At 53.0% G+C, this 25,582-nt stretch overlaps 2 protein-coding genes across 3 annotated transcripts; one reads left to right on the top strand and one right to left on the bottom strand.

Annotated features, from left to right (window-relative positions):
• Positions 1 to 9,216: 9,216 nt before the first annotated feature.
• Positions 9,217 to 19,069, bottom strand: MPST (mercaptopyruvate sulfurtransferase). 2 transcript variants are annotated; one of them, XM_032492158.1, is made up of 3 exons: positions 18,923 to 19,069; positions 12,892 to 13,516; positions 9,217 to 9,809 (listed from the first exon to the last, which is right to left on the bottom strand). In XM_032492158.1, exons 1-3 carry the CDS (start codon positions 18,935 to 18,937, stop codon positions 9,511 to 9,513), a joined length of 939 nt encoding a protein of 312 aa, XP_032348049.1. In that variant the 5' UTR covers positions 18,938 to 19,069; the 3' UTR covers positions 9,217 to 9,510. The 2 variants fall into 2 exon arrangements, with proteins under 2 accessions (XP_032348049.1, XP_032348047.1); XM_032492156.1 differs by lacking the exon at positions 18,923 to 19,069 and adding an exon at positions 18,216 to 18,513 and having other exon boundaries at positions 9,218 to 9,809.
• TST (thiosulfate sulfurtransferase) lies at positions 18,443 to 25,485 on the top strand. Its single transcript, XM_032492159.1, has 3 exons — positions 18,443 to 18,592; positions 19,260 to 19,875; positions 25,014 to 25,485. Exons 1-3 carry the CDS (start codon positions 18,497 to 18,499, stop codon positions 25,310 to 25,312), a joined length of 1,011 nt encoding a protein of 336 aa, XP_032348050.1. The 5' UTR covers positions 18,443 to 18,496; the 3' UTR covers positions 25,313 to 25,485.
• Positions 25,486 to 25,582: the final 97 nt, after the last annotated feature.

Here is a 25,582-nt window from a genome sequence, read left to right as displayed (position 1 = left end):
GCTTCCTACGTGCCAGACGCTGTCCTCAGCGCATCACCCCGTGTAACAGGTATGCTCAAGCAGAGGCTACCATTTACTCATCTGATGTGCTCCAGGCATTTGGTCACAGCAGCAGCAGCTGTCACTCATGGAGGGATTATTCTGGACCAGGCCAGCCCATGCATCATCTCATTTTATTCCCACCGCAGCCCCACGCGGTGGAGCCTGTTCCCACCTTGGAAGATGGGACTGAGGCTCCAGGACCACGGGCCTCCATAGGCGGTGCTCAAAGTGGCTACAAAGGGCAGAGCCGGCCTGCAGGTCTGTCCCACTGACTCCGAAGCTCAAGCCAACATGGAGCCCCGATGCACCCCTCTGCAGGCATTTTTATCCCCAAGGTACAGATGAGGAAACTGCGCTCATCTCGGTGGTCCAGCGAAGACCCGCTTAGCTCAGTGCCAGGGCTCGTTGCCATCCTCACTTGGGATCTTAGAGGTTGCTGGGATCTTAGAGGTGTTGGAGAAGCTAGGCCAGCACCTTTGGTCCCAAAGTGGAGAGGGTGGCTTTGGATGAGCCAGTCTCACCCCCTTCCTTCCTCAGAAGCCCCCACCTAACCCTAGACACAGCATCCCCTCAGTCAGCACTTAAAATCTTCCCACCCAAAGCAACACATCCCCCACCAACCGCCATTCAGTGCCATCGCTGTCTGTTGAGCACCATCGACGTGCCAAACATTGAAACACGGAGATGAAGGTGGGGTGGACCCTGCCCTAAAGGGGGCTTCGGTCTGGGGGAGACGGGTCTGAGAGGCTTTAACAAAACATGGAATCCTAGACTGTCCTGCTTGTAATCATAGACTGGTGCTCTTCACAGTTTTACACATGTCTTCCACATTTAAAGGATAAAACCAAACATCCCTTAGACACTTTCTCGGGGTGCTAGTTACCCTGGAGGAGAGCCAGACTTCAAATGGCTGCTGGTTACACTGCCCCCTGCTGTCCCCTTTTGGGAAGAGCAGTTCTCAGGTGCTTTTTTTTTTTTTTTTTTCTTTCCAATATTTTTCTGTTGAGGGGTAGGTAAGTAGGTTTTATTGATTTATTTTGATGGAGGTACTAGGGAATGAACCCAGGACCTTGTGTATGTTAAGTACACAGTCTACCACTGAGGTATACCCTCCCCTCTCCAGGTGCTTTTTAACATGGCTCTGAATAGGGCTTGAAAGTGAAACAGGACAGAGAGTTGGCTAAGGGGCACAAGCTCCCAGCTAAGGATGCCAGCCCAGGCTTTGCGGCTTGCTAGCTGGGTGACCTTGGGAAAGTTACTTAACCTCTCTGAACCTCAGCTTTCCCATATCTAAATTGGGAATACTAATAACAGTACGTAGCTCATACAGTTGTGAGGATTCAATAAGCAAACACATGAAGCCACGTGAAGAGCCCTCAGGACACAGCCCGGCTAAAGTCTCAGTGAATACTGGCTTTTGTGAAATCGATCCTGCCACTCTGTCTGTTGTTGTTTGGACCCAAGATCAGAGCCTGAGCCAAAGGCTGCCCCTTTCAGATCCATTTCCTATTGGCCACGAATGAACCAACCCAACCAACACTTCCCTGCTGAAGTCAGAGAAGCAGAGAGAACATCCACCCCAAATGATCCAGCTTCCAGAGCACAGTGGCTGCAAATTCCCTCATACTAAACCCCCAAGAACTAAAGGGACCCAGAAGTCACTCCGCTGCCAGACAGAGCTGAGGGAAATAAAATATATCCCTGAAGTTCTCAGCCGAGCACATCTCCGCATCCTATTTTGAACTTCTTAGCAGCATCCCCCACAACTGAGTGGCTTGTTCACATCCGCTGTCAGTTCCATGACTCAGATGTCATTCACCCCTGCTGGGTTTTTTGGATTCAGTCCCCCTCTTCCCCACGTTCAGAATGTCAGAACATTCTGATTAGTCTTGACTCTTTTTTGTGTGTGCGTGGTTGTTTTTTACATCAAATCCAATCCTATCACTGCCTTGGCTGACAGTTCTGCCTCTTACCTTGGAGAGCGGGGTGGCTGGTTCTGAGTCAGCACCTTTTTGGGGTCACCTGAGGAAAAGAACAAGCATAACCAGTGAAAGAGAGTGTGTCCTGACCAGCCAGAAATATTCAGACAAGCTTTTAGAGGCTTGTGGTCCAGAGTTGACATCTCTGCTCCAAGGTTCCCTGGCTGAGACCTCACTAATTAGGTATAAAAATCCTTCAAGTCCTTATACCATTTGCAACATTTACATCATAATGTTATTCGCATTTTTTAGTGTGATTACATACAGTAAATGTTAGCTATTATGACTGTTATGTGCCACACATTTTCTAGCCCATGTAGGTATTATACCCATTTTACAGATGGGGCTCCGAGTCCTACACACTTGATTATCTATAAGATAACAGTATGCCACAACTCATTTACCTCGAACTTCCTCTAACTGTCAACATTCATCAAGCCTGACCCAAGTACTGGATTTTAGAGTTGCAGAAATGAAGGAGACTCGGACCCTCCTCCCTTAAAGAGGTCACCGAGAGGGCCCCGTAATGTCTGCAGACTCCAGGGGGCGCCATTCGCATCGCGAGGGTCTGGAGGAAGGAATGCCTTCTCTAATTTGCACGAAATTGCAGTTGGGGTTGACCGTGACGCTTTCCCATCCCGGGTCCCAGCAGGATGCCCTCAGCACGGGCGCTGCTCTCTTCAACCAGTGGGCCGGTGCTCAGCGGAATCCCAGCCGTTCCTGCCTTGGCGGGAGTGTGGCCGGCGGTTTGGCTTCACCAGCAGGGGGCGCACCAGCCTGGCCAGGCCCACCCGGTCCACGCGGTCCATCCGCTCCTGTTGGTTCCTATTTTCAGAAGATCAGCTCCGGAGGACTGAGGTCATGACAGTCGGCTAACTTACCAGCCTCCCCCCAGTGACCCCACTCTTCCCTGCAAACGTCCCTCTGGCTCCTGTGGAGGATTGTTTTGAGGGTTCTTTGGAGCCCGCATTGCTAGGAGTGGCTCACGCTGCGGTTTCCTACCCAGGCAGGGCTTTCTCCAGTTGTCTGCCTGGGACACCCCACCTGAGGACCACGTCATTGGGTCCCACTCCCTCCCGCCCCGCCCCACCCCACAGCCCTCACGCATAAAGTCCCTTCTGGACAGCTCCTAGCTATCTTCTTCATCCAGGTCCTCAGCGGGTCCCCGGGAATCTGTGGCTTGCTCAGTGCTGACAAGGTTCACCCTGCACAGCTGCATCTCCTGATACGACCACCCAGCAGCCAGCCAGGCCAGCATCTCGCCTGAGGCTTTGCCAGGCCATGGGTCCCGCCCAGCCTCTGCGCCCCCAGAATCCAGGACTCACAGCTCAAGTTCTGCAAATGGCCTCCGTGAAGCTCCCCGACCCCGACTCAGTCGGCGGATAAGTGGGGCGCCCCACGCACCTCTACCCATGAGGAGGGTCACGGATCCCAACAACTGCCTCTAGAGAAAGCCTCCCTCTGCCTCTTGCTGGCATCTCTCTTTGCTGTAGCAGGAGGTGGGGACTCCTAAGGTTTCTAAAACTAGTTCTTAACCACCTTGGTTGAAAGAACTGCTTTAGATGGTCTAGTTCTTTGTTTAGAATGTGGGTGCAGTTAGCAGCTCTGTGAAACTGATCAGGAGACACGTGCTGAAAAACAGAACACACAGGGAACAAACTTGTTACCCGGTGAGGGGTGCATATAGGGGTCGGGGGGAGTGGGAGGTACAAACTACTGGGTGTAAAATTGGCTCAGGGATGTCACATACAACACAGGGAACAGAGCCAATATTTTGTAATAACTGTAAATGGAAAGTAACCTTTAAAATTTGTATACAAATTAAAGTTTTACAAAAAGAAATAACATTTATTTCGAAGTAATTTCAGAGAAAAGTTGCAAGAATAATACAAAGAATTCTGGTAGAGCCAAATGTTAACATTTTACCATATTTGCATTTTCATTCTCTCTCCCTTCCTTCTTGTTTTTCTGAACTGTTTGAGTCATGACCTTTGAGACCTTGAGTAATCAGAGTTCATGGCCTTTCACTCAGACTCTTCAGTGGAATCTAAAAATAAGGACATTCTTTTACACAACCACAGTACAATTTTCAAAGTCAGGAAATTAATTTTGATACAATACCATTAACTTATTTACAGATTTCTTCAGATTTCCATTTGTCCCACTACTATCCTTTATAGCAGAAGAAAAAAAAAGTAGTTTAGGATTCAATCCAGGATGCACTGCATTTAGTTGTTATGTCTCTTTAGTCTCCTCTGATAGGAAACAGCCCCCCTCCCCCCGCCTCAGTCTGTCTTTGTCTCCCTTTTTTGAAGAGTACAGGCTGCTTAATTTGTAGAATGGCCCTCAGTTTGAGTTTGTCTGATGTGTCCTTATGATTAGATTCATTGTATGCATCCTTGGCAGGAACCCAGAAGTGATGCTGTGTTTTCCGTGTTCTCAGTGCATCATCCCAGGAGGTACACGTGTCACTTTATCCCATCACTGAAGGTTAACGCTGATCCTTTTGTTATGATGGTGTCAGCCAGCTTGCTGATCTGCACAGTTACTCTTTAGCCCTTTGAATTAATCAGTATCATTACTGACTACATTCTTGTGTTTCCCCTCATTCTTGTTCATTGATTTTTGAGTGTGCAAAACATAACACAGTTCTAAAAGTCAAAACAACGCAAGAAGTCATACACAGAAAAGTAGAAAAGTCTCACCCTCATCTGTTCACCCTATTGCCACCCATTCCCAGAGGTAGCCAGTCTCATTAAATAAAGTTTCTGGTTTGTTCTTCCTGTGGGTTTTTCTGTTTTTTAAGCAGGAATTAACAGATACATGTGTATTTTCTTATTTCCCCTTCTTTCTTACACAAAAGGCAGCCTACTATAGAGACTCTTTTCCACTTTGCTTTTGGACTTAACAATATAGCCTAGAAATCAGGCCACATCATTTTGCAGAGATCTTCCTCATTTTTCTCACATCTGCACAGCTCTCCATGGTGTGAATGGACCGGAGTTTATTCAGCCGTCCTCCTTATGTACATTTAGGTTGTTTCCAATACTTTATGATTACAAATAATGCTACAAATAAGTAGTAAGTAACGTTACAAATAAGTAACCCAATCACGCATAAAGGTTTTCATGCTGTTGGAGGTGTGTCTTCAGGGAAAAGTCCTAGAAGTGGGATTTGCTGAGTCACAGGGTAAGCGCATATCATCTTCATTCAATGTCTGTGTGATTTGTCAAGACTTTCACGGTTCAGAGATGGGGAAAGGCTGCAAGAAGCAGGAGCGAGAGGGAGCGGAGGCTGGCAGGGGAAGAAGATGAGAAGAGTGGACGCAAACCAGCCTCCACTGGGGAATAACCCTCCCCACTGCACCGGCTCCCAGAAGCCTTCCGGGGCCCCAGCTCACTTGGGACCTTCTGGAGGCCCCTCCCATCTCATTCTGGGCCACACGGTTCTGCAGGTTATCACTTGCTTCCACCTAAGGATTGTGCCTGGTTTTCAGCACCCAGTGATTGCCTCCTTCATGGGTTTTCCCCTGCTGATTGCTACTATGTTCTTTAAGGAGAGGGAGTACGTCTTTTACAGCAGAGTCCTGGAGAAATAGATCAGAGTGCACACCTAGCCCCACAAGCCACCGAGCTTCTGGTTCCCTTATTCCTCACCTGTGAACAAAGGTGTAATCATGTGTGCACGTGTGAGTCCATTTGTAGGGGGTTTATGAAACACCCCCACCCAGAAAAATGCCCCACTCCCTCTTCTCTGACCCCTCCCCAATTCTCTCACAATGATGAATGCCAAGGAGTCATTCCATCCAGGATTCCAGTCCCAGCCTTACCTTTCCTGGGACCTCAAGAGAGGTATCTGACTGATGGACTCAGATCCCAGTGTCCACTGCCCCTCACCCTGTTCCTCTGTCGGTGTTCCTTGTCCCCAGCTCAACATAGTGCTTTAAGCCCTGGAATTGGTGGCATCGTCCAGAGGGAGTAGGCTCCCCCAAGAAGCAGGGGGAGACTCTGAAGAACACAGAGAGTTGCCAGGAAGGACAGCTGGTGAGGAGGATCTGGCATTGCAGGGACTTGAGGACTGGAAAGTCACAGCAATGGTGGCCATCTAGTAAAGGGGCAAACAGCCCCGGCAATAAAGTGATAAAGCCACAGAGTTCAGGTACCCCCAGTACACGGTGTCCCACCCCCTAACAGGTTAATGTGTTAACATTTTGGGTGCTTAAAATTATAAAGCTTCAGTTCACCTGCAAATTTCATCTCCTCCCCAATGACTCATTCTCCATACATTAAGAATAACAGCACTCCATTCTGCTTATACACCTGGGGTGTGATTTCCGGTAGGAATGACCTACAATATGAAACACCTTATATTGCTTTGCACTTTATCTTACCTGACATCACACCCACCCTGTGTGTGGCAGGGCAGTTTGCTCCCATTTTTCAGATGAGATGACTGAAACCCAAACTGGAAGGGTCTGGAAAGCAGACCTTCTGGGGTCTCATGTGGCGCCAGGACCAAATCAGTACGTCAATTCATTATTCAGCCCACTGTGTGGGGTCGGGGCTTCTTTGGGCCATGACCCCTCAAGGCCCCTTGAGGCACTGGGCCAGGGAGTGAACTCAACCCAGTGCAGCTGGTTAGGCAAGCCTGGCAAACTTTCAGCTCTCCCTGACACAGAGAGTGTGCTCAGCAAATATTTGCCAAATAGACAAAAATTTCATCATCCTCATTGTTCTGTGTTCAAAGTTCCTGCTTGGAACACACAGGGTGGGATAGGATGGGACCCTGCAGTGAGCGGTTGATTACTCTGGGAGTTCAGACTTGCAGGAGACAAGGCAGGGCTCAGAGTGACCCTGTGTCTTTCCTAACCAGCTCCTGCAAAGTTAAACCAACCACAGCTCTGAGGATCAAAGAAAGGCATGTCTCCATCTCCCTTCTCCCGCCTCTGGGCAAGTCCTCTCTGAACCTGCCCAGACCCATCGAGAACCTTCCCAGGAGGAAAAAGCCCCAGCTCAGATCAGCCAGGGTTCCTTACTGGATAGGTAAGGATGGTGCATCTGGGGTGGGGGAAAGGAGCCTAAACTCCCCCCCACCCCCCTGCTTAAATTCCACGGCTCAGCTCAAGGTGTCTTCTTGTGGAGCTGGAGAGACACTTGGCCATCTCCCATGAGCTTGTCACGTGTGTTTCCAAACCCTGAATTACACTCCCTTCTCTCTTGGATCCTGAATTTGGGAAAAACAGCCCAGATTTCCCTGACCCATTGGAGAGGCTCCAACCTTGAGAATTCTAACTCCAATTTGGCTCCTCTCCCAAAATAGCTGTGCGTCCTTAGGTAAATTACTCAACCTCTCTGAACTTGTTTTCTCACTTGTAACATAAGTCTGTTGTAAAATAGATCATTTCACCATTTCTTTCTAAAAGATATACTATGGGCCTGTTTCTCCTTCCTGGCTGGGAGGCTTTCTCAGGGCAGGAACACAATTCTCAAATGCATGTTCCCTCTCTCCCAGTGCAGGAAGTACAGAGGGCACTCAACATGCTGAATAAATATACTTTAAAAAATAACTGTAACACTAGATGTTGATTCTGTGCAGTCAACAGTTTCTATGGATTCACTTATTCAGTCCCCCTATTGTTCAAAGAAGGTACAATTACTCTCATCTTAAAAATGAAAAAATGAGACTCAAAGAGGCTCAGCAGTGCATCCAAGGTCAGGCAGCCTTGCAAGGGGCAGCTGATCAGAACCTCTCGTGTTTGCAAACAAAGCTGGCTCCTTGAAGAGGCAGGGGTGCTTCTGGGAGAGAAAACGTGGTTTGTCTGAAACCAGCACAAAAGGAAGGTTTCTAAACTGCTGTATTCAGCCCCCAGGGGAAGGGGCTTATGGTGGGGTGACAGGGATCCCCACATGGAGGGGATCCCTGTCTACACTGGTCCTGACTGCTGTGGTCAACTGTGGCCACCGCTCCTACAGCAGCGGTGCTCAACTGTGGGTGACTTTTGCCTCTCAGGAGATATTTGGTCATGTCTGGAGACACTTTTGGTTCTCAAAACTGGTTAGTGTTGCTGGCTTCCGGATGGAGGCCAGAAATGTTGCTAAACTTCCTCTGGTGCCCAGGACGGCCCCTACAACAAAGAATCATCCAGCCCAAACGTCAGTTATGCTGAGGTTGAGCTAGAAAGATGGGACTCCGCATTGGGTTCTTGGCCAGATCCTCGTCTGAAATCCTTTCGTCTGAAGTTTGTATTATTCCCATTTTATAAATGAGGAAGCTGAGGTTCGGAGAGGTGGGATTTTTACATCTCTTATTCAGAAAACCAGGATTCTGCCCCTAGTCCCCTGCCATCCCTGTGGACTTGGGAGAGACACAGCATCACAGGAAGCGGGGTGGGGACTGTAGGCGAGAAAAAGAGTAAATTCAGAGCCTGGAGATCTGGGTCTGGTTCCAGCTCTGTCGTGAACCCGTCATGAGGTCTCAGGTAAGTCACTGCCCACTCTGGTTTTTCCCTTCTAGGGTTCCTCCCAGTGCTGGCTGACCCTGGCCCTTCACTACCAAGAGGTACCTCGGGGGCTTGAAGGTGGGGAGGGATGGCCCCAGTTCTGACAGGGGGCATCTGGGGCCTTCTCAGACCCCCATGTCCACCTCTGCACAAACGACAAATACAGAGGGAAGAGAAAAGAGTCCTTAAGTGTTGCAAAGCCAGGGAGAGAGGCTCTCCTTGAGCAGAAAGGATCAAAGCCCCTGGATCGCCCACCCCCTGGTAGCGCCAGAGGCTAGCCTGCAAGTGTGGCTCTCAGGGTCTAGAGCTAGATTCTTCTCCAATTAGGCTAAACCCTGCTCTCCTCCAGGAGGTCCCAGCTGGGGTGGGACAGCCTCCTATTAAGTTCTAGACCCCTCTGTCTTGAAATGAGATGTACTGCTTACCTGTCGGGGGGGCTTTGGGGGAGACTCCAGGCAGAGCACAGCAAAGATTCACCCTCAAGAGCCCAGAAGCCAGAAGGGAGACCCCAGAATTATGGAGCAGAAGATGGTTTGCTGGGAGACATTCTGGCCACAGGAATGGAAGGGCTCTTGGCCTCCAGCACTGCTCAGAGGGCAGGGACAGGCTCCTCAAGACCCTCTGGCTCCATGGAGCGTAGCTGGGCATCTTGGAACCACAGGCCAAAGGGCCAAGGAAAGCCGAGGCAGCCCCACAGTTGGCAGAATTGAGCACGTGGCTGTTTTATTTCCCCAGTGGTAAAACGGAAGGGAGGTGGGGCTCCAGCACGGCACCATGTGGGCAGCTCCCCTCCCCCTGTGCCCATCACCACCTTCTCTCCTGCCTCTGCTGGGAGCCTGTGTCACGGAATCCTGGCCTCTGGGATGTCACCCCACGCACCACCTAAGTTGGAGGAAGAAACACTATCCTGGTCGAAGCAGAGTCAGAACCACCAGGCTGGGCACAGCTAGAGGCTGCGTGTCACCCAAGCTTCCTGCGTCTGGCCAAGCCTCAGTGGGTCTTCCCCCGGCCCTCGGAGATGATGTCCTCCGGCTGGGCACGCATGTACCACTCCACCCAGGAGCCGTCGTAGATGGGTACATCAGGCTTGCCGCAGAGGTAGGCCCCCAGTGCCACGTGGCAGGCTGTGACGCCAGAGCCACACGTGGCCACCAGGGGCTGGGACAGGTCCACCTTCTTGTCCTGGAACAGGTGGCGGATCTCCTCGGGGCTCTTCTCCAGGCCCTCCTCAGTCAGGAAGTCCGTGAAGGGGATGTTGATTGTGCCAGGGATGTGGCCGGGCTCAATGCCTGCAGCAGGAGAGCAGGAAGAGGGGAACGAATACAAGGTTGGAATGAATGAGATGCAGCCACAGGGTAACCTTCTAAGAGCATCACCTCTCATGCGTGTAGCAGTCCTCACAACCAGGAAGCCCAGGCACTATTTACAAGAATCTCATTTTACAGGTAGAGATGCTGAGGGTCACTATTGCCCAACGCCACGCACCTAGCAAACTGCTGCCTGGAATGTGAACCCAGGGCTCAGACCCCACCAGAGACACCCTCTGCCCCAGGTTTCCTGATGACTATAAGCCCCGGGGCAACAAAGATAAACAAGACCTCTGCCTGGCTAGGACTTGGAGCATCTGCTGTCAACAGTCTTTGATCTGGCAGGGCAGTCAGGCAATAACTGAATAATTACAAGCGTGATGGCTGTTACTAAAAGGCCGTCCTAGGTGGTAGCGGGGCATAGCATACATAACAGCAATACACAGTAATAGGAGTAATCACGGCTGACATTATTGAGGCGTTAATCTGTGCTGGGCACTGTTCTGAGCCCCTCAGCTGTATTTTCCCCTTTAAGCCTCCCTAAAACTCTATGGGAAAGAAATTACTATTCTCTGTGTGTATGTATATGCGTGACCGAGACATTGCGCTATACACCAGAAATTGACACATTGTAGCTGACTGTACTTCAATTAAAAAAACAAAAGAAATTAATATTCTCCCTTTTGTACAGATGAGGAGACTGAGGCACAGAGACTAACTTACCCAAGATAGTAGGGGCAGAGGGGCCTGCAGGACACACTGCCTGGGAGGGGGAGGGTCAGGGAAGCTTCTGGGAGTAGCTCTGAAGATTCCACCAGGTTGAGGGTTCTGGGGGGTGGGGGCTGAGAGCACCCCAGGCAGAGGGCATCAGGGTGGCAGGGAGTTGCTTGGAGCTTAGAGGGGTTAACAGTCATTGTGGCAAAAAGCCCAGACAGTGAGAAGGCTGAGGATCAAGGGGACACCAAAGTGGGTGGGGACACCTTAGTGAGCCTGGATTAAGACTTAGGGCTTTGACATAACCCTAGGGGAAATCAGACTTTCATTTTCAAAAGATTGTTTTGACTGTAGCTTGAAGAAGAGGATGTGGACAAGGCCAGAGGGTCCTTCATTAAGAGAGGATCATCCCCCACTCGCAGCTTCGCACTCTCGGGGAGCTGCTGACCCATGTCGGTATCTACTCTCAGGACTTTGTGTATAGACAGCACTCCTCCGGGTCCACGGTGAGGTTGGAATGCGTCCTGCATCCCAACTTAACAGATGCAGAAACTGGGCTCAGCCAGAGATACTACATAGAGACCGGCCAGAGCAAGGAAGATGGGCAAGCTCTCAGCCCACGCTGGCCACTGTCAGAGCAGGGCTGTCCCCACACCTTGAACCTCACCGAGCAAAGCATGCTTCCCCTCCCGGCCGGAACGACATGGCAAATGAGAGGTGCCATTGGCCAGATTTCAGGCTGTGGACGGGACTGAAGGGGACAGTGATATTCTCCATCACTTTAGATGGAGCCTTTACACATATCTGCTTGTTCACCTCGACAACAGGCCTGTTAGGTGTTTATCGCTCTCTCCCATTTTACAGATGAGCAAGCCTGATGGAGGGAAGCATTAAGCACATTTGTAAAGAGCCATAGCCAGGGAAGCACATGTTAACTGTATCACTTCCCATTTCTTGAGTGCATCCTGTATGGGCAAACACAGGGCTGAGTGGTTGACATACTTGCTCTCATTTGACCCTCACTACATCCTTTAAGCTCTGTATCCTGCCCTGACTTTACAAGTGCAGAAGCTGTGGTTCAGAGATTAGGTGACCTACCAGGTGTCACACAGCCAGCACAACCTAGGGCAGCGCTCTGAACCTAGGTCTGGCTCTGGCTCGCCACTCTATGTTGCTCTACCACTCCCCACCCCTACCCTTACCCGGGGCTGCTGAGCTGAAGGATCCCACAGGCTCAAGGTGGCATCCCCATTGGGCTGAACCATATTAAGCTGCCACAAATGTAGGTGCAAAAATGGTTGGATAGCAGCAATTTCCTGCAGTGTGACCCAATGCCAACATTTCTCATGGTCCCTTCCATGTGGTAGGGACCTTCTGAACTCACCAAACCTCTCTGGGGCATCGGCTCCATCCAGCTACTGGGTTAGTCTACAGGATGCACTGGGAGCATGGGTCACCCCAAACAGTGAGAGGACAGGGTGAATCCAAGCTGCTCTAGAAACACAGAACAGAAGCTCCAACCCCAAGTCGGGGGCATAGGGGATGCGATTCAGGGAGTGCTTCTCAGAGGAAGTGGCAAGTTCCTTGCACCCTCCTGGAAGCAAGCACGAGAGAAATGGCTGGAGGGTTACTGGCTGTTCACTGTAGTTCAAGGGACGAGTTTAATGCCTGCCTGGGCTGCTTACTGAGACCTGGGGCAAAAGAGCCACTCTAAGGCTCCATTTCCTCCTCTGTCCAATGACAGCACCCAGCTGGAGGGATCATTAAAAAGCCTACACACCAAAGTGGCTCCTGACCCGCCTGCTTTGTGGGGACTCCTCGCTAACCTCATACTGGGCCTTCCCACAGGTTCCTTGCCTGAGAAATCCAGCCCCTAGGCAGAAGGCCCTGCCTCAGCCCAAGCCAGCAACCACCCTCTTGTTCAGTTTCTGCTCCAACCCAGGGCAGCAACCTCTCTCTCTCTTCTTAGACTCAATTATGCCTTCTGCAATCCTTGGCCCCTCTAAGTGACTTTCCTCTCACTCTCCACCTCAGACTCCTCCTCCTCCTCGGCTCCATCATCCTCAGAGACTGTAACAGACCCGATCAGGCCCCATCCCTTTGGATGGGCACTTATACTGGACACCCTGGATTCCCAAAGAGTTTGGGGCGGTCACTGCCCCAAGCGCAGTGGAGGTAGGGCAAGTATTATTGCCCCCACTTTAGAATAAAGCCAGCAAAACTTAGTGAGGCGAGTAGAAACCAAATCGGGGCGCCCACTCCACCCGGTGTCCTTTAAAGGCAAGGGTGAGGCAAGGGCCTGATCCCGCGCCCCCAGGGCCCTCCCCGGCCCTCCGGGCATCACTGTTACCATCTCGGGGCTCGGGCTCTGTGCCCCGGAAGCGGCCGGCGGCGCGGGCGTCCACCACCTGGAAGCGCCTGGATTCGAGGTTCTCCTTGATGTCCTCGTACGTCTTGACATACGCAGGGTCCAGCGTGGCACTGAACTCCGCGGGCGTCGGGCGGCTCTTGCCCGAGCTCAGCGGGAGGCCCTGGCGCAGCCAGTTGCGGAGGCCGCCGTCGAGCAGCGACACGGTGCGGTGGCCAAAGGCGCGAAACATCCACCAGACGCGCGGTGCCGCGTACAGGCCCTGGTCACTGCCGTCGTAGATCACGACGTGGGTGGCGGCGCCCACGCCCAGGCGGCCCGCGTACTCGGCGAAGTGCTCCGCGCTGGGCAGCATGTGGTCGTAGGGCGACGTGGGGTCACTGCACTGGTCGATGTCAAAGAAGGCGGCGCCCGGGATGTGGCGCTCCTCGAACTCGCGGCGCGCATCGCGGCCCAGCTTGGGCAGGTACCAGGACGCATCCAGCAGCTGCAGGGGCGCCCCGGCGCGCGGGGCGCGCAGGGCCTCGGCCACCCACTGCGCCGACACGAGCGCACGGAAGAGCTGCTGCGAGGCCATGGCGACGGCGGTGACACTGGGGCTGCAAGCCTGGGCGACAAGGAAGGATGTCAGGAGGGAATCGAGGAAGAGGCAGGCACGGGGCGGGAAACTTCCGTGCCGCTAAGGGCTGGGGCTGGGCCCGGGCCGGAGGGGGCGGTGGAGCCCAGGGAGAGCAGAGTTCATGGAACGCGGAAAACCAGCGGTGGTGAACCCAGATGCAGACTTTGGTCACCCGGACCTCCTCTCTCCTCCCCTGCCAGGCCTTGGGTATATACACAGAGCAGAGTGACCAAATGACCATGACCTTGGAGAGGACCAGGTGGGGACCCTCACCGGTGCTTGCTGTGGAGCAGAAAGGGAGAGGGCCCCAGCAGAGGAAGGCCCGCTGGCACTTCAAGGTAATTAGGGGCAAAGCCTCAGCCCCTCCCTAAGGTGCAGCTCAGCTTCGCTTGCAATCAGCCAAGGCCCCTGGTGGAATTCATTCACTCATTCACCAAATATTTATATAAGCAGCCTCAGAGGAATAGTTGCTGAAATTTACTGAGTCCTCCCTGTGCTGTTTACTCCTCACAATACTTTAGGACATTGCAGGACACAGGACACACTTATTTGCTAAATGGGTAGCCTCAGCTCAGAGGGTTCACCAGCCCATCCTGATAAGTCAGCCCACAGCCTTCCAGGACCAAGATGCTCCAAACTCACAGAGCCCCTGGGCAAGCAGCCCCCCACCCCACCCCCACCCTGTCCATTGGCGCAGGTTAGAGGAAGGCACCCCTTCCGCCAGGCAGAGGCAGAGCCCCTCCCAGGGCACCTGGCTGGGTGAGTGGGGTGCAAAGCAACACAGCCTTCAGTAGTGAGTATGTGGGGATGCCTGTTTCTTTTCTTTTGGGGGGAGGGGGGTTGTAATTAGGTTTATTTATTTATTATTGTTTATAATGGAGGTGCCTGGGGGACCTCGGGCACGCTAAACACTGCACTCTACCACTGGGCTATACCCTCCCCACACATGCCTGTTTTCTGAATGAGGCAACCGGCCTTAGAGATGTAAGTGCCTTGCCCTCAGTCACCAAGCTGGTTAGGGCCAGCCTCAGGATTTGAAGCCAGGTTGCAACTTCTGAGGCTGGACTTCTGCCCCAGCCCCAGGTCAAGGATGACCAAGGCCTAATGACTCAGTAGTGTGACAGCCCCCTCCCACGGTCTCATTGCAGGCTGGCTTTTCGAACCATGTTGCCCACCCTGCTTGGCCTTATGCTGGACACTGAGAAATTCTTGACTCTGCAAGGCTCTGGGAGTTAAGGCAGGCCACAGGCCTGCTCAAGAGACAATGGAATCGCAGAAAGTCTGGAGTTCAGTGGGAGTACAAAGGGGCCACTAGCTAAGTCTGGGGTGGGAAGGCTTCCTGGAGGAGGAGGAAGTCCAAACCGATCAGAGGCTCAGGAAACCCCAGTCTGACCTTCGGGGTGAGACTGCCAAAGAGGCCTTGGCTAAGGGGCAACCCCAGTGTCTGTGGGTTATGCCAGAGCTAGACAATGTTGGAGGACACTGTGGTTCCCTTCTTGAAGAACCCATTGTGAACCACAGCAGTCCCTGCCCGCCCCCCATTCTGGGGGCTTCTTGGTTTTTTTATCCCAAGGGTCCATTTTGAACCCTGATTTGGGAGTAAGAGCCCCTCCAAAGTCAGTGCAAATCCCACTCCCTTGCTGAATGAGTTACATGAGGGCAGGCATGTCAGGGTCCCCGTGCTGTTTCCATTTCTTAGAGTAGAGCTTCCAACCCTCACCTCTTAGGGTGAAGATTAAATAATGAATGCCGAGGCACCACCATAATGCCCTGCCTGTGGCTGGCTTTAATAATCATTAAAAACGGCTTCATAAGTTAGAACACTCCCCACACCACCTACAAAAATAAACTCAAAGTGGCTTAAAGATTTAAACATAACACAGGACACCATAAATCTCCTAGAAGAGAACATAGGCAAAACATTCTAGCAATGTTTTCCTAGGTCAGTCTCCCAAAGCAATAGAAATAAAAGCAAAAATTAAACGGGACATAATCAAATTTACGAGCTTTTGCACAGCAAAGGAAACCATCAACAAAATGAAAAGACAACCTATGGACTGGGAGAAAATATTTGCAATGACGATGCAACTGACCAAGGCTTAATTCCCCGAATATACAAACAGTTCATACAACTCAATAACGAAAGAACAAACAACCCAATCCAAAAATGGGCAGAAGACCTAAATAGACATTTCTCCAAAGAGGACATACAGCTGGCCAATAGGCACATGAAATCGGCTCAGTATCACAAATTATCAGAGAAATGCAAGTCAAAACTACAATGAGATATCACCTTGCACCAGTCAGAATGGCCATCATTGAAAAGCCCCCAAACAATAAATGCTGGAGAAGATGTGGAGAAAAAGGAACCCTCCTACACTGCTGGTGGGAATGTAATTTGGTGCAGCCACTATGGAAAACATTTTAAGGATGATTCCTTAAACAACTAAAATTAGAGTTACCATATGATCCAGCAATCCCACTCTTGGGCATATATCCAGAGAGAACTCTAATTCGAAAAGACACATGCACCCCAGTGTTCACAGCATCACTATTTACAATAGCCAAGACATGGAAGCAACCTAAATGTCCACTGAGAAATGACTGGATAAAAAAGACGTGATATTTATACACAATGGAATACTACTCAGCCATAAAAAATGGAATAATGCAATTTGTAGCAACATGGATGGGGTTAGAGGTACTAAGTAAAGTAAGTCAGACAGAGAAAGACAATATGATATCACTTATATGTGGAATCTTAAAAAAATAATACAAATGAACTTATTTGTAAAACAGAAACACTCACAAACATAGAAAACAAACTTATGGTTACCGAAGGGGAAAGGGAGGGGGACGGATAAATTAGGAATTTGGAATCAGCAGATACAAACTACTATATATAAAACAGATAAACAACAAGGTCCTACTGTACAGCACAGGGAACTCTATTCAATATCTTGTAATAACCTATAGTGAAAAAATATGAAAAAGAATACATTATGTGTACAACTGAGTCACTATGCTGTACTCCAGAAACTAACACAACCTTGTTTTTTTTTCCTCCTAACACAACCTTGTAAATCAACTACACTTTAATAGAAACGAAAACAAAAACCAAAAAAATGGCTTCACAAAAATTTCATTATTTCTTCAGAGTTACTCTCATAGGAGGCCTTTGAACCATCAACGGCAAGTCTTGAATCTTAGAATTTCAGGGCTAAGTGGGACTTCGGAGGTCTGAGGTCATCCTGCCTTACCTGTTGAGCTGGCAGTTCTCTCACAAAGGACTGTGGGAGGTAAAGGAGGGTCTGGTAGAGCAGGCTGTGTGTGTCACTGAAGGGCAGGGACCAGGTCCCTGGGCACTCGGCAGGCCTGGATGGCTGAAGGTGGGGCTGCTCTGTGAGTCAAGGGCTCCAAGACAGATAGGACAGCCCCAGGGCCATCTCCGTAGCGTATACAACTCCACTAGGGGAAGTGTGAGCCCTGGAACACCATCTGGGGTGGGCCCTGGAATAGCAGGGCTCCAGATAGACTGGGCATTCTGCAAGGGCCTGCCCCAGCCTCGTCCTTCCTGGCTCTCTCTCTCTCTCCTGACTGCAAAGCGTAACGTTCAGAGGATTCGCTGGGTAAACGCTGATCAAAGTACGAATTTTTGCATCTTTCGGTAAGAATATAAGAGTTATATTATATTATAATAAAATGTAATTCTTAATATAAGAATATAAGAATAAAAAATTTTTAAAAAGACAAGAGCCTTCCAGGTATATGTAACAGCTTATGCAAAAGCTGAGTAGGGGCAGTGGGGTCCCATCGGCTTGCAAGAACCAGTTGTTAGATTTTCAGGACTTAGGCCAATGGGTTGTCAAACACAGCCATTGTTAAAAATTAAATTATATAAACTTAGAGTAAGTTATGAACAAAGGCGGTTTTTTTTTTTTTTTTTTTTTTTTTTAAGTATGAGGCTTCAAGGATGAACAAGTGAAACAAAAGCAGCTCCTGCCATGTGGGCTTCAGATCAGAGATTAACAAGAGTCTGGCCTCAACGCCACCGCGCCCCTGGGCAACTCGCTGGGCCTGGGCAACTCGCTGGGCCTCTCTCTTTGGTCTTTAAATTAAAGTTTCTGGCCTACTCCGCGGGGTTGTTGTGGGAAGTAAGTGACACTGTAGGAGTACCCAGTCAAGTGCCTCACCAAGCAGGCCTTGACAAATGCTAGTTTCGTTTCACTCCAGCAGGTGCTTTGCCAGTTTGTCCTCCCAGAGCCTCTAGGTCAGTTGGCCTCCTCTCCCTGGCCTCTCCGACAGGCTTTATTAGTCCTCCTCCCTCCCTCCTACCCCCGCTGGTGGCACCAGCTGACAGACCCCCTCCTCACTCCGCCGCGCCTCCTCCCCGCTGCCACTCGCTCCGACCCCACCCTGCGGGCCGCCCCCAGCTGCTGCGGACCGCCATCCTTAGGGCGAAGCCTGGGGCGCACCTTCCCTCCTAGACTGCAGCCCCCTCCTCCCCTCCTCGGCTCAGGCCCCCGCCGCGGGAGCCCAGCGCGGCGCACCCCGATGATCGCCTCCCCCTAAAGAAAGGCGAGAGCCACTCCGACGCAGCAGTAACCCAGCCTCGGGTTCAGCCAAGGCCCCGGCGCAGCGCGCCCCCTCCCCTCGCCCGCAGCTGTCCCCTCCTCCCGCCACCAACCTGCGGCCGGCCAAAGGGAGGAGACTCCGGCACAGCCCACGGCCCCGACCACTCCGAGCCGCGGCTGCCGGCGTCTTCCACTGGCCGAGCCTGGGGGGAGACGCCCATGCCGCCGAGCCCTGCCCCGCGCCGCGCCCGCATCTCCCGGCGCCCCGGGCGGGCCCCCGGGGGTCTGAGAGGCGCTGCAAGCTCGGCGGGCGGCCAGGGGCGGGCGCGGCGCGGCAGCGGGGACGCGGGTTGGGACGGGCGGCGCGGGATCCACCCCCCCGGGCGGAGGCCCGATGGTGTGGGCCGGCAGGGGAGTTGCGGGCTCTGGGTTTGAACCTGCCAACTTCTCCAGCGGGCAGGGGCGAGCGCCAGGGCGGCGGCGAGGGCGAGTGAGTGCGCGTGGTGGGGCGTTGGCAGGCGCTCGGGCCGTTCGGGACTGGGCCGCCGACCGGACCACCTGAGACCCAGGGAGGGTTCCGGTGGCGAGAGCGGGGCGGGGTGCCCCGGGAACCCTGGACCCAACTGGGGCAGAGGGCGCCGGGCAGGGCTGGACTTGGGCAATCAGGTGGCGGGAGAGCCCAGGTTGCTGAGGGCAAGGAAGGTTTGCGAGACCAGAGGCTCCGGCGAGGGTGTGTGCGGGGCTCCAGCAAACCTTTCCCCATGCGCTCACTCCCCTGCCCTCCCAGGAAGGGGGACTCTAAGCCCAAGATGCCTCCTACCCTCATCCGGGACATCCCTTCGCTGCTCTTTCTGGCAGGATCGTGAGGGCGAGTATGGTAGCTTACAGGGCCAGACACCTTTCCTGCCAGCTACCCCAGCTGGAGCCCAGAAGCTCTTGCCCCACCCCCTTCTGTGCGGGCGGGGGGCGCAGGGAGAGGCGGAGGCAGGCTTTCCTTAGGAAAGATCCTAACCCCGCTGAACCCCCAATCCTGCCAAGTTGCTGTAAACACAACATCCCTAGGGGAGTGGAGTGGGGAAAAAAACTCCTCCTCCCAGGCCCCGCCCCCGCATCCACAGTCCTCATGCTGGTCTTTTTCCTGGTTCCCACCGCGCCAGGTAACACGCAGAGCTGAAACCATGGTTCAGCAGATGCTCTACCGGGCGCTGGTCTCCACCAAGTGGCTGGCGGAGTCCGTCCGGTCTGGCAAGCTGGGCCCTGGCCTTCGAGTGCTGGACGCGTCCTGGTACTCGCCGGGCACCCGCCAGGCCCGCAAGGAATACCTAGAGCGCCATGTCCCCGGCGCCTCCTTCTTTGACATAGAGGAGTGCCGGGATACTGCGTCGCCCTATGAGATGATGTTGCCCAGCGAGGCGGGCTTCGCTGACTACGTGGGCCGCCTGGGCATCAGCAACGACACGCATGTGGTGGTGTATGATGGTGACCACCTGGGCAGCTTCTATGCGCCGCGGGTCTGGTGGATGTTCCGTGTGTTTGGCCACCGCACCGTGTCAGTGCTCAATGGTGGCTTCCGGAACTGGCTGAAGGAGGGCCACCCGGTGACATCTGAGCCCTCATGCCCAGAGCCAGCCATCTTCAAAGCCACACTGGACCGTTCCCTGTTCAAGACCTACGAGCAGGTGCTGGAGAACCTCGAATCAAAGAGGTTCCAGCTGGTGGATTCACGGGCCCAAGGGCGGTACCTGGGCACGGAGCCGGAGCCAGATGCAGTAGGTAGGTGTCCCGGTGGGTGGATGGTCCCTGGGGAGCAATGCCTAATGAAGGGATGGGGAGAAGGATGCCTGGGACCCTCTCCAGGTTTTGCCCTCAGTACCCCCACCCCCATGAGACTCAGCCTTTCCATCTGTAAAATGAAAGGGTAGAGCCAAACCTAAAGGCTTTTCCAGCTCTGATGCATGAAGACATACACATGTGTTCCCATAGCCACATGCTAAGGAGTGACCTAGCAAAGGTATGGAGTGGCATCAACACAGGTGACTTTTGACAGATCCACCCACATTCATGCCCTGGCACCAGCTCCCCCATGTGCCCAAAACTGTGTCCGTGAGCCACACATGCATCGCTGTACAGAAACTTCCCATGGACACCGAGCTTCCCAGGACCCTTCTAGTTCTTCTTACAGGTGTAAACGATGGATGCTTGTCCCCAGCACACTTTCCCTCCCTCCAGCTCTCCCGCACCCCTGACCTTCCTTAAGTTTCTCGCTCAGTTAAGTGACAGAGTTGGGATTTGAACCCAATGCTGCCTAGTTTGAAACCAGTGCTCGAAACCAGGATGCGCCACCGTTCTGCCCCACCCCCACCTCCTCGGGCCAGCAAGGGGCCCCCTCCGCTAGGCAGCTGCGGGGAGATGGCTCATGAGTCCCCCGAGACAAAGGGGCTGTGGGTAGGAGGGTTCTACACTGCTGGAGGTGGAGGGAGTCTTCAGGAGAAGAAATGCTGAGTTCTAGAACCTACTAACAGAGGACTGCAGAGGTCTTGCCATCACTTCTTCTGGGTGCCCTCCAGCCCCTGCCTGGACACCTCAGGTGGCTGGGACCTCCCTGCTCTCATGGACTCTCGTGGCTCAGGCTGGCAGAGCCCTCAGGATGGCGGGAGGGGGCTGCAGCACCGTCCTCAGTCAGGCGCCCCTGTGGAATCCAACTCCTGTACAACATTTTGACTAACTTGTTGAAAACACTCTTCCTTTCTGGGCCTCTGAGAGGAGAACCCTGTGAAAGCTGTTTCCAACACTCTAAGAGCTGGAGGGCCTGAAAGGTCATCTCATCATACACAGGGGAGACTCGGGCACAGAGGAAGGATGGGTCGCTTAAGTCCACTTGGCCAGTTAGTGGCAGAATCAGGAAAGCGCAGGGCTCTGCCCTCCCCATCATGGCTTTCTCTGGGCCCCTGTTTTTCCTGCCTGGCTTTCTCTCCGAAGGTCTGGAGTTGAAGATTCAAGTTTCTCTGGCACCTTCCAGAGACGCCTGGCACGGAACTCCTGCAGCCCCCTCCTGGCCTTGGCTCTAGGCGCCTTCTCTCCTTGGGTCTTAAGCTGCCATCGGTAGGGAGGAGAGGTGGAGTTACTTCTCTGGCTGCTTCCCAGCTTGGCCTGAAGCAAACAGAATAAGTGAAGGGAGGGTTTACAGATGCCAGATCCATTTTAGAGACAGGGAAACTGAGGCACAGAGAAGGAAAAAGCCTGCTGCTGTAGGTAAGCCTCCTGGAAGCCCCAAATTCTAAAGCCCCTCCCCGTCTCCGTGGCTGGCACTCTCCTCCAACAGTTCCCTCCTGGAGACCTGGGAGCATGGATCCCAATTTGAGCCCAGCTCCTTCTTTGTGCTGGGACTTCAATAAGGTAATTGCTCGGCCCCTCTGGGCTCCCTGATTATGACAAGAAAAGAGTAACGCCAGCCTTACCCACCTGGCTGTGGATTTATTAAATGCAGCAGTGGTCACAAAGGTATTTTGAGAAGGGTCCTCCCCTGATGGGGGACCCGGCATTTCCCTCCCTCGTTCTCTAAGAGGCTTCGCTGGCTTCTCATGCAAGACATTTTGGGGACGTTAGGGCACATGAGGCTCTCCTGAGCTCACGGTCCCCGGTTTGTGGTGGGATCAGGGAGGAACACTAGGGGCTCAGCTGTAACACCCAAGGGAAGGTGGACAGCAGGCCCTGGGTGTCCCTGAAAGGAGAAACCCCAGGAGGAGCTGGAGGCAGGAACTTAGAAACCTGCCGGTCACTTCCTGCCCACTTCAGGCAAGCAACTTGCCTCAGTTTTGTGTATCCAGTGCCTTCAGTCCCATTTGTAAGGGGCGCAAGATGAGAGTCAGACAGACCTGAGTTTACACCATGCACTTATGTGTGGCCTCGGGCAGGTCCCTTCACCTCTGAACCCTCCTAGTGAAAGGAGCACCTCTTACCTTGCAGGAGCCTTGGGGGAGGGGAGAGAGCAGAGCTGAGAGTTGATACAGCTCAGAGTCTTTATAAACCTTATTCTCCCCCGGGTCCAGTGAGGGTGGAGAGGGTGGAACGGACTCCCTAACACATATTTTATTCACAGGACCTTTTACACACATTCTCTCCTCAACCCCTGCAGCAGCCCTGCAGGGGAGGCAGGTGCGGGGTGCGAAGTGCTCCCACTCTGCAGATGGGGAAGGGGACAGATTTCTCTAGCCAGAGACAGTGGCAAACGCTTGGCCCCAGTCGGCAGGTAATAAACTGGGGTTGTTTCCCAAGGCCACCGCTGTGTCAGCAAACACAGGGACTGGGGAAAGGTCGCAACTCTGAGGTGTTGCTTCATATTGCTACATGGGATGGCCTGGCCCCTCCACCTGCGTCTCCTCCCAGCGCTGGGTGCTGGGTGCTGGGGTTGGAGCGGGCGGAGGAGAGCTGAGCTGCCTCCCAGCCTCTGGGACTGCCTACACTGGGTGTCTTAGTGTCTTTTTGATGAAAGCAAAAAAGAGCCAAACAGGTTTTCCTAGCCTTGAAAACCCACACCTATCAGTGACCTGAGGGATGTTAACTCACCAAATGGACTAGCATCTTTTTGGCCAAAGCTGGAACACAAAGTCCCAGACCTCTGAGCAGCTGAGGAACATGAGAGGTCATCCCAACCATTCCCCTGCCTCGGCTGCTCTTTCCAGGGAGACCCAGGGTGCTCAGAGAACACAAGCTTTGGGGACAGACACACCTGACTTCCATGTCACATCTGTGCTGTGTGTCATGGGGCAAGTGACCACACCTCTCTGAGCCTGTACCCCCCCCCCCCCAATTAGTGCCAGGAGGCTAATCTCTGCTTTGTGAGGACTGCAGAAGATGAAGTGCTTGAGATACCCCATTGTCTTGTGCCAGAGGTTCTGAGCGTGGTAGCTTGTCTGCCCAAGGCAGGGGAAGCCAGGAGCCCGCAGCTGAGGCTGGACTTGGAGGAGCAGCAGGAATGCCTTTTCCCTCAGTTGGCTGTTCCCCAAGGTTCTCTGGCCAAGTTTATCCCGGCCCTCCCCCCACGCAGGCGGTGCCTCTTATTTAAATTCCTTAGACAAGCCCTGAGCTCTCGCTGGCTGATGAAAGGGAGGGCCCCCAGCTCCCAGGCTGGCCCAGCGTTGGGGGCAGGATTCACGGAACAACCCCTCTCCTGTCCCTCGATTTCTTTACGAAGAAGAGGTGCCTTTTATGTAATTAGGAAAGAAAACAATGAGGCTGTTTCATCAGGGATTGGGGGAGGAAAGAAACAAAACAGCTTTCAGGACTCAACAAACGCTTGTGCTTTTAAACGCACTTAAATCCAGCCCACTGCCTGGATGCTGAAACATTTTAAAGTTGGATTTCTTGAAAAAGAACACCCTTGAAGCCAACTGATCAATTGTTCTTCATTGGTAGGGTCAGCACACATCTGATCTCAGATTAAAGTTTCCAGACAAAAAGATGTAATCACAGCAGGCAGAAATCACTATAATTTTATAAGTCGGGACAGCTATTCAATCACAGGAACTCTTAAATGATGCCAGCGAGTTTCGAATCGTCTTTGATCTCGGGGTGAGGGGAATGGGACATCACTGGCCTGATTGCGCACCTACTGTGTGCCCAGGGTCATTAGGGGCTTTTATCTGCGGTAGATGACTTCCCCACAAGCCTGTGTGTTGGTGGGGCTATCTCCCCATTTCACAGGCCAGGTACTGAGGCTCAAAGTTACAGGGCCTGCCTGGCTGAACGCTGCCCCAGTATGTGCCCTGATCACTCCAGTCAGGTCCTCCCCCTCCCACTGCTGCACACCCTGGTCCTGCCCTGCCCCACAGTCTGGGTGGAATGGAGTGATGGGGAATTTTGGAGGAAGGGGGGCCCAGAGAGACACTCCAACATTCCTCTGGGCCCCAGTCCCAGTGCCCAGTCTGCCAGGGTGTGGGGTGCTTCAGGAAGAGGAGTGACCTGGGGCATGCTGGGGGCTGGACCAAGACCTTGGCCCTGGGGGTGGCAGCAGGGCCCAGTCTCGTTTGCCCCACATGCTGGCTATTCTGAAGTCACATTTGGCAGAGGGACCTTACTGCGTGCATAGAAGTTTCTGGAATGGATCCTGGAGCTAGCCTAGACCCCCATTCTGCTTCCATCCAAGCCTCTCACGGCGGCGAGGAAGGGCCTGGCAGGACCACACTGTGCCCCTTCTCACCAGCCCCCAAGGGTTAAGTGGAGAGGTGGTGGAGAAACAACAGTACCGAGGGTGGTGGGCAGCCTCAGTCGTATGTGCTTTACTCCTGACAGCAGCCTTTGCACACGTGAGCATTCATTCCCATTTTACCCATGGGGACAGAGGCTCAGAGAGGTGACATGACTTGCTTAAGGTCACCCGGCCAGGAAGTGGCAGAGCTGGGATTTGTACTTATATCTAATAGCTGGTCACAGGCTCTTTCCACGCTGTGTGCCTGGGCTCGGTCTCTCCCCTTTACCGCTGTGTTCTCAGCAATCGGCACAACACATGGCATTTACATTAATTGTCCCATTTGCTCTTCTCTACAATCTACAAGATAGGTATGTACCACTGAGTCCATTTTACAGATGAGAAAACTGAGGTTCAGAAAAGTGAAGCAATTTGCCCAAGGTAAAGGTTAGTATATGGTAGAGCCGAAACTCCTCCCTGTCCTCTCAAGCAGGTAGGAGTTCCGACAGTCCTATTTCAAGGCAGATTAGGAGGAGGGGAGGAGTCATGAGCATCGGAGGTAGGTAGGGATGGAATAAATTGAGCTCCAAAGGCAAAGACGTTATTTTGCAAAGTTCCCTATTTTTATAGCCACGGTTGATTGCAGCCTCCAGACCCCGTTCGCCCCCCACCCCCTATGCCGCTCCTAACCCAGTTCTTCCCCGTGTCCTCTGCCCCTGCCCAGGACTGGACTCGGGCCACATCCGAGGCTCGATTAACATGCCATTCATCAACTTCCTGACGGAGGATGGCTTCGAGAAGAGCCCAGAGGAGCTCTGCGCCATGTTCCAGGCCAAGAAGGTGGACCTCGCACAGCCCCTCATCGCCACATGCCGGAAGGGTGTCACCGCCTGCCACATCGCCCTGGCCGCCTACCTCTGTGGCAAGCCCGACGTGGCCGTCTACGACGGCTCCTGGTTTGAGTGGTTCCACCGGGCCCCCCCGGAGACCCGTGTGTCCCAGGGGAAGGGAGGGAAGGCCTGAGCGGTGGGCCTCTCCTCCGCTCGCCCACAACTCTTGCCCATGTAGTGATCCCGGCCTGGCCTGCAGCTGGGACCGCGCCTCATCGGCAAAGGAAATCGACAAGTTTTTAGCATTGCTGTGTAGAGCCCTCCTCTCCCCAGTGACACTGGAATAAACTTGGCCTTTTCTGAGTAGCTGTGCATGCCTGTTTCTCCCTGGTTCCATCCTTGCCTCATCTCCTTCAGATTCCTTAGAACCCACCAAGGAAAGGAATTCCAGAGCAACCTGCAG

Source organism: Camelus ferus, chromosome 12 (genome assembly GCF_009834535.1).
Source record: "Camelus ferus isolate YT-003-E chromosome 12, BCGSAC_Cfer_1.0, whole genome shotgun sequence".
NCBI lineage: Eukaryota > Metazoa > Chordata > Mammalia > Artiodactyla > Camelidae > Camelus > Camelus ferus.
Note: the sequence above shows the minus strand (reverse complement) of the source record. Positions and strands in the feature narration are given on the sequence as shown.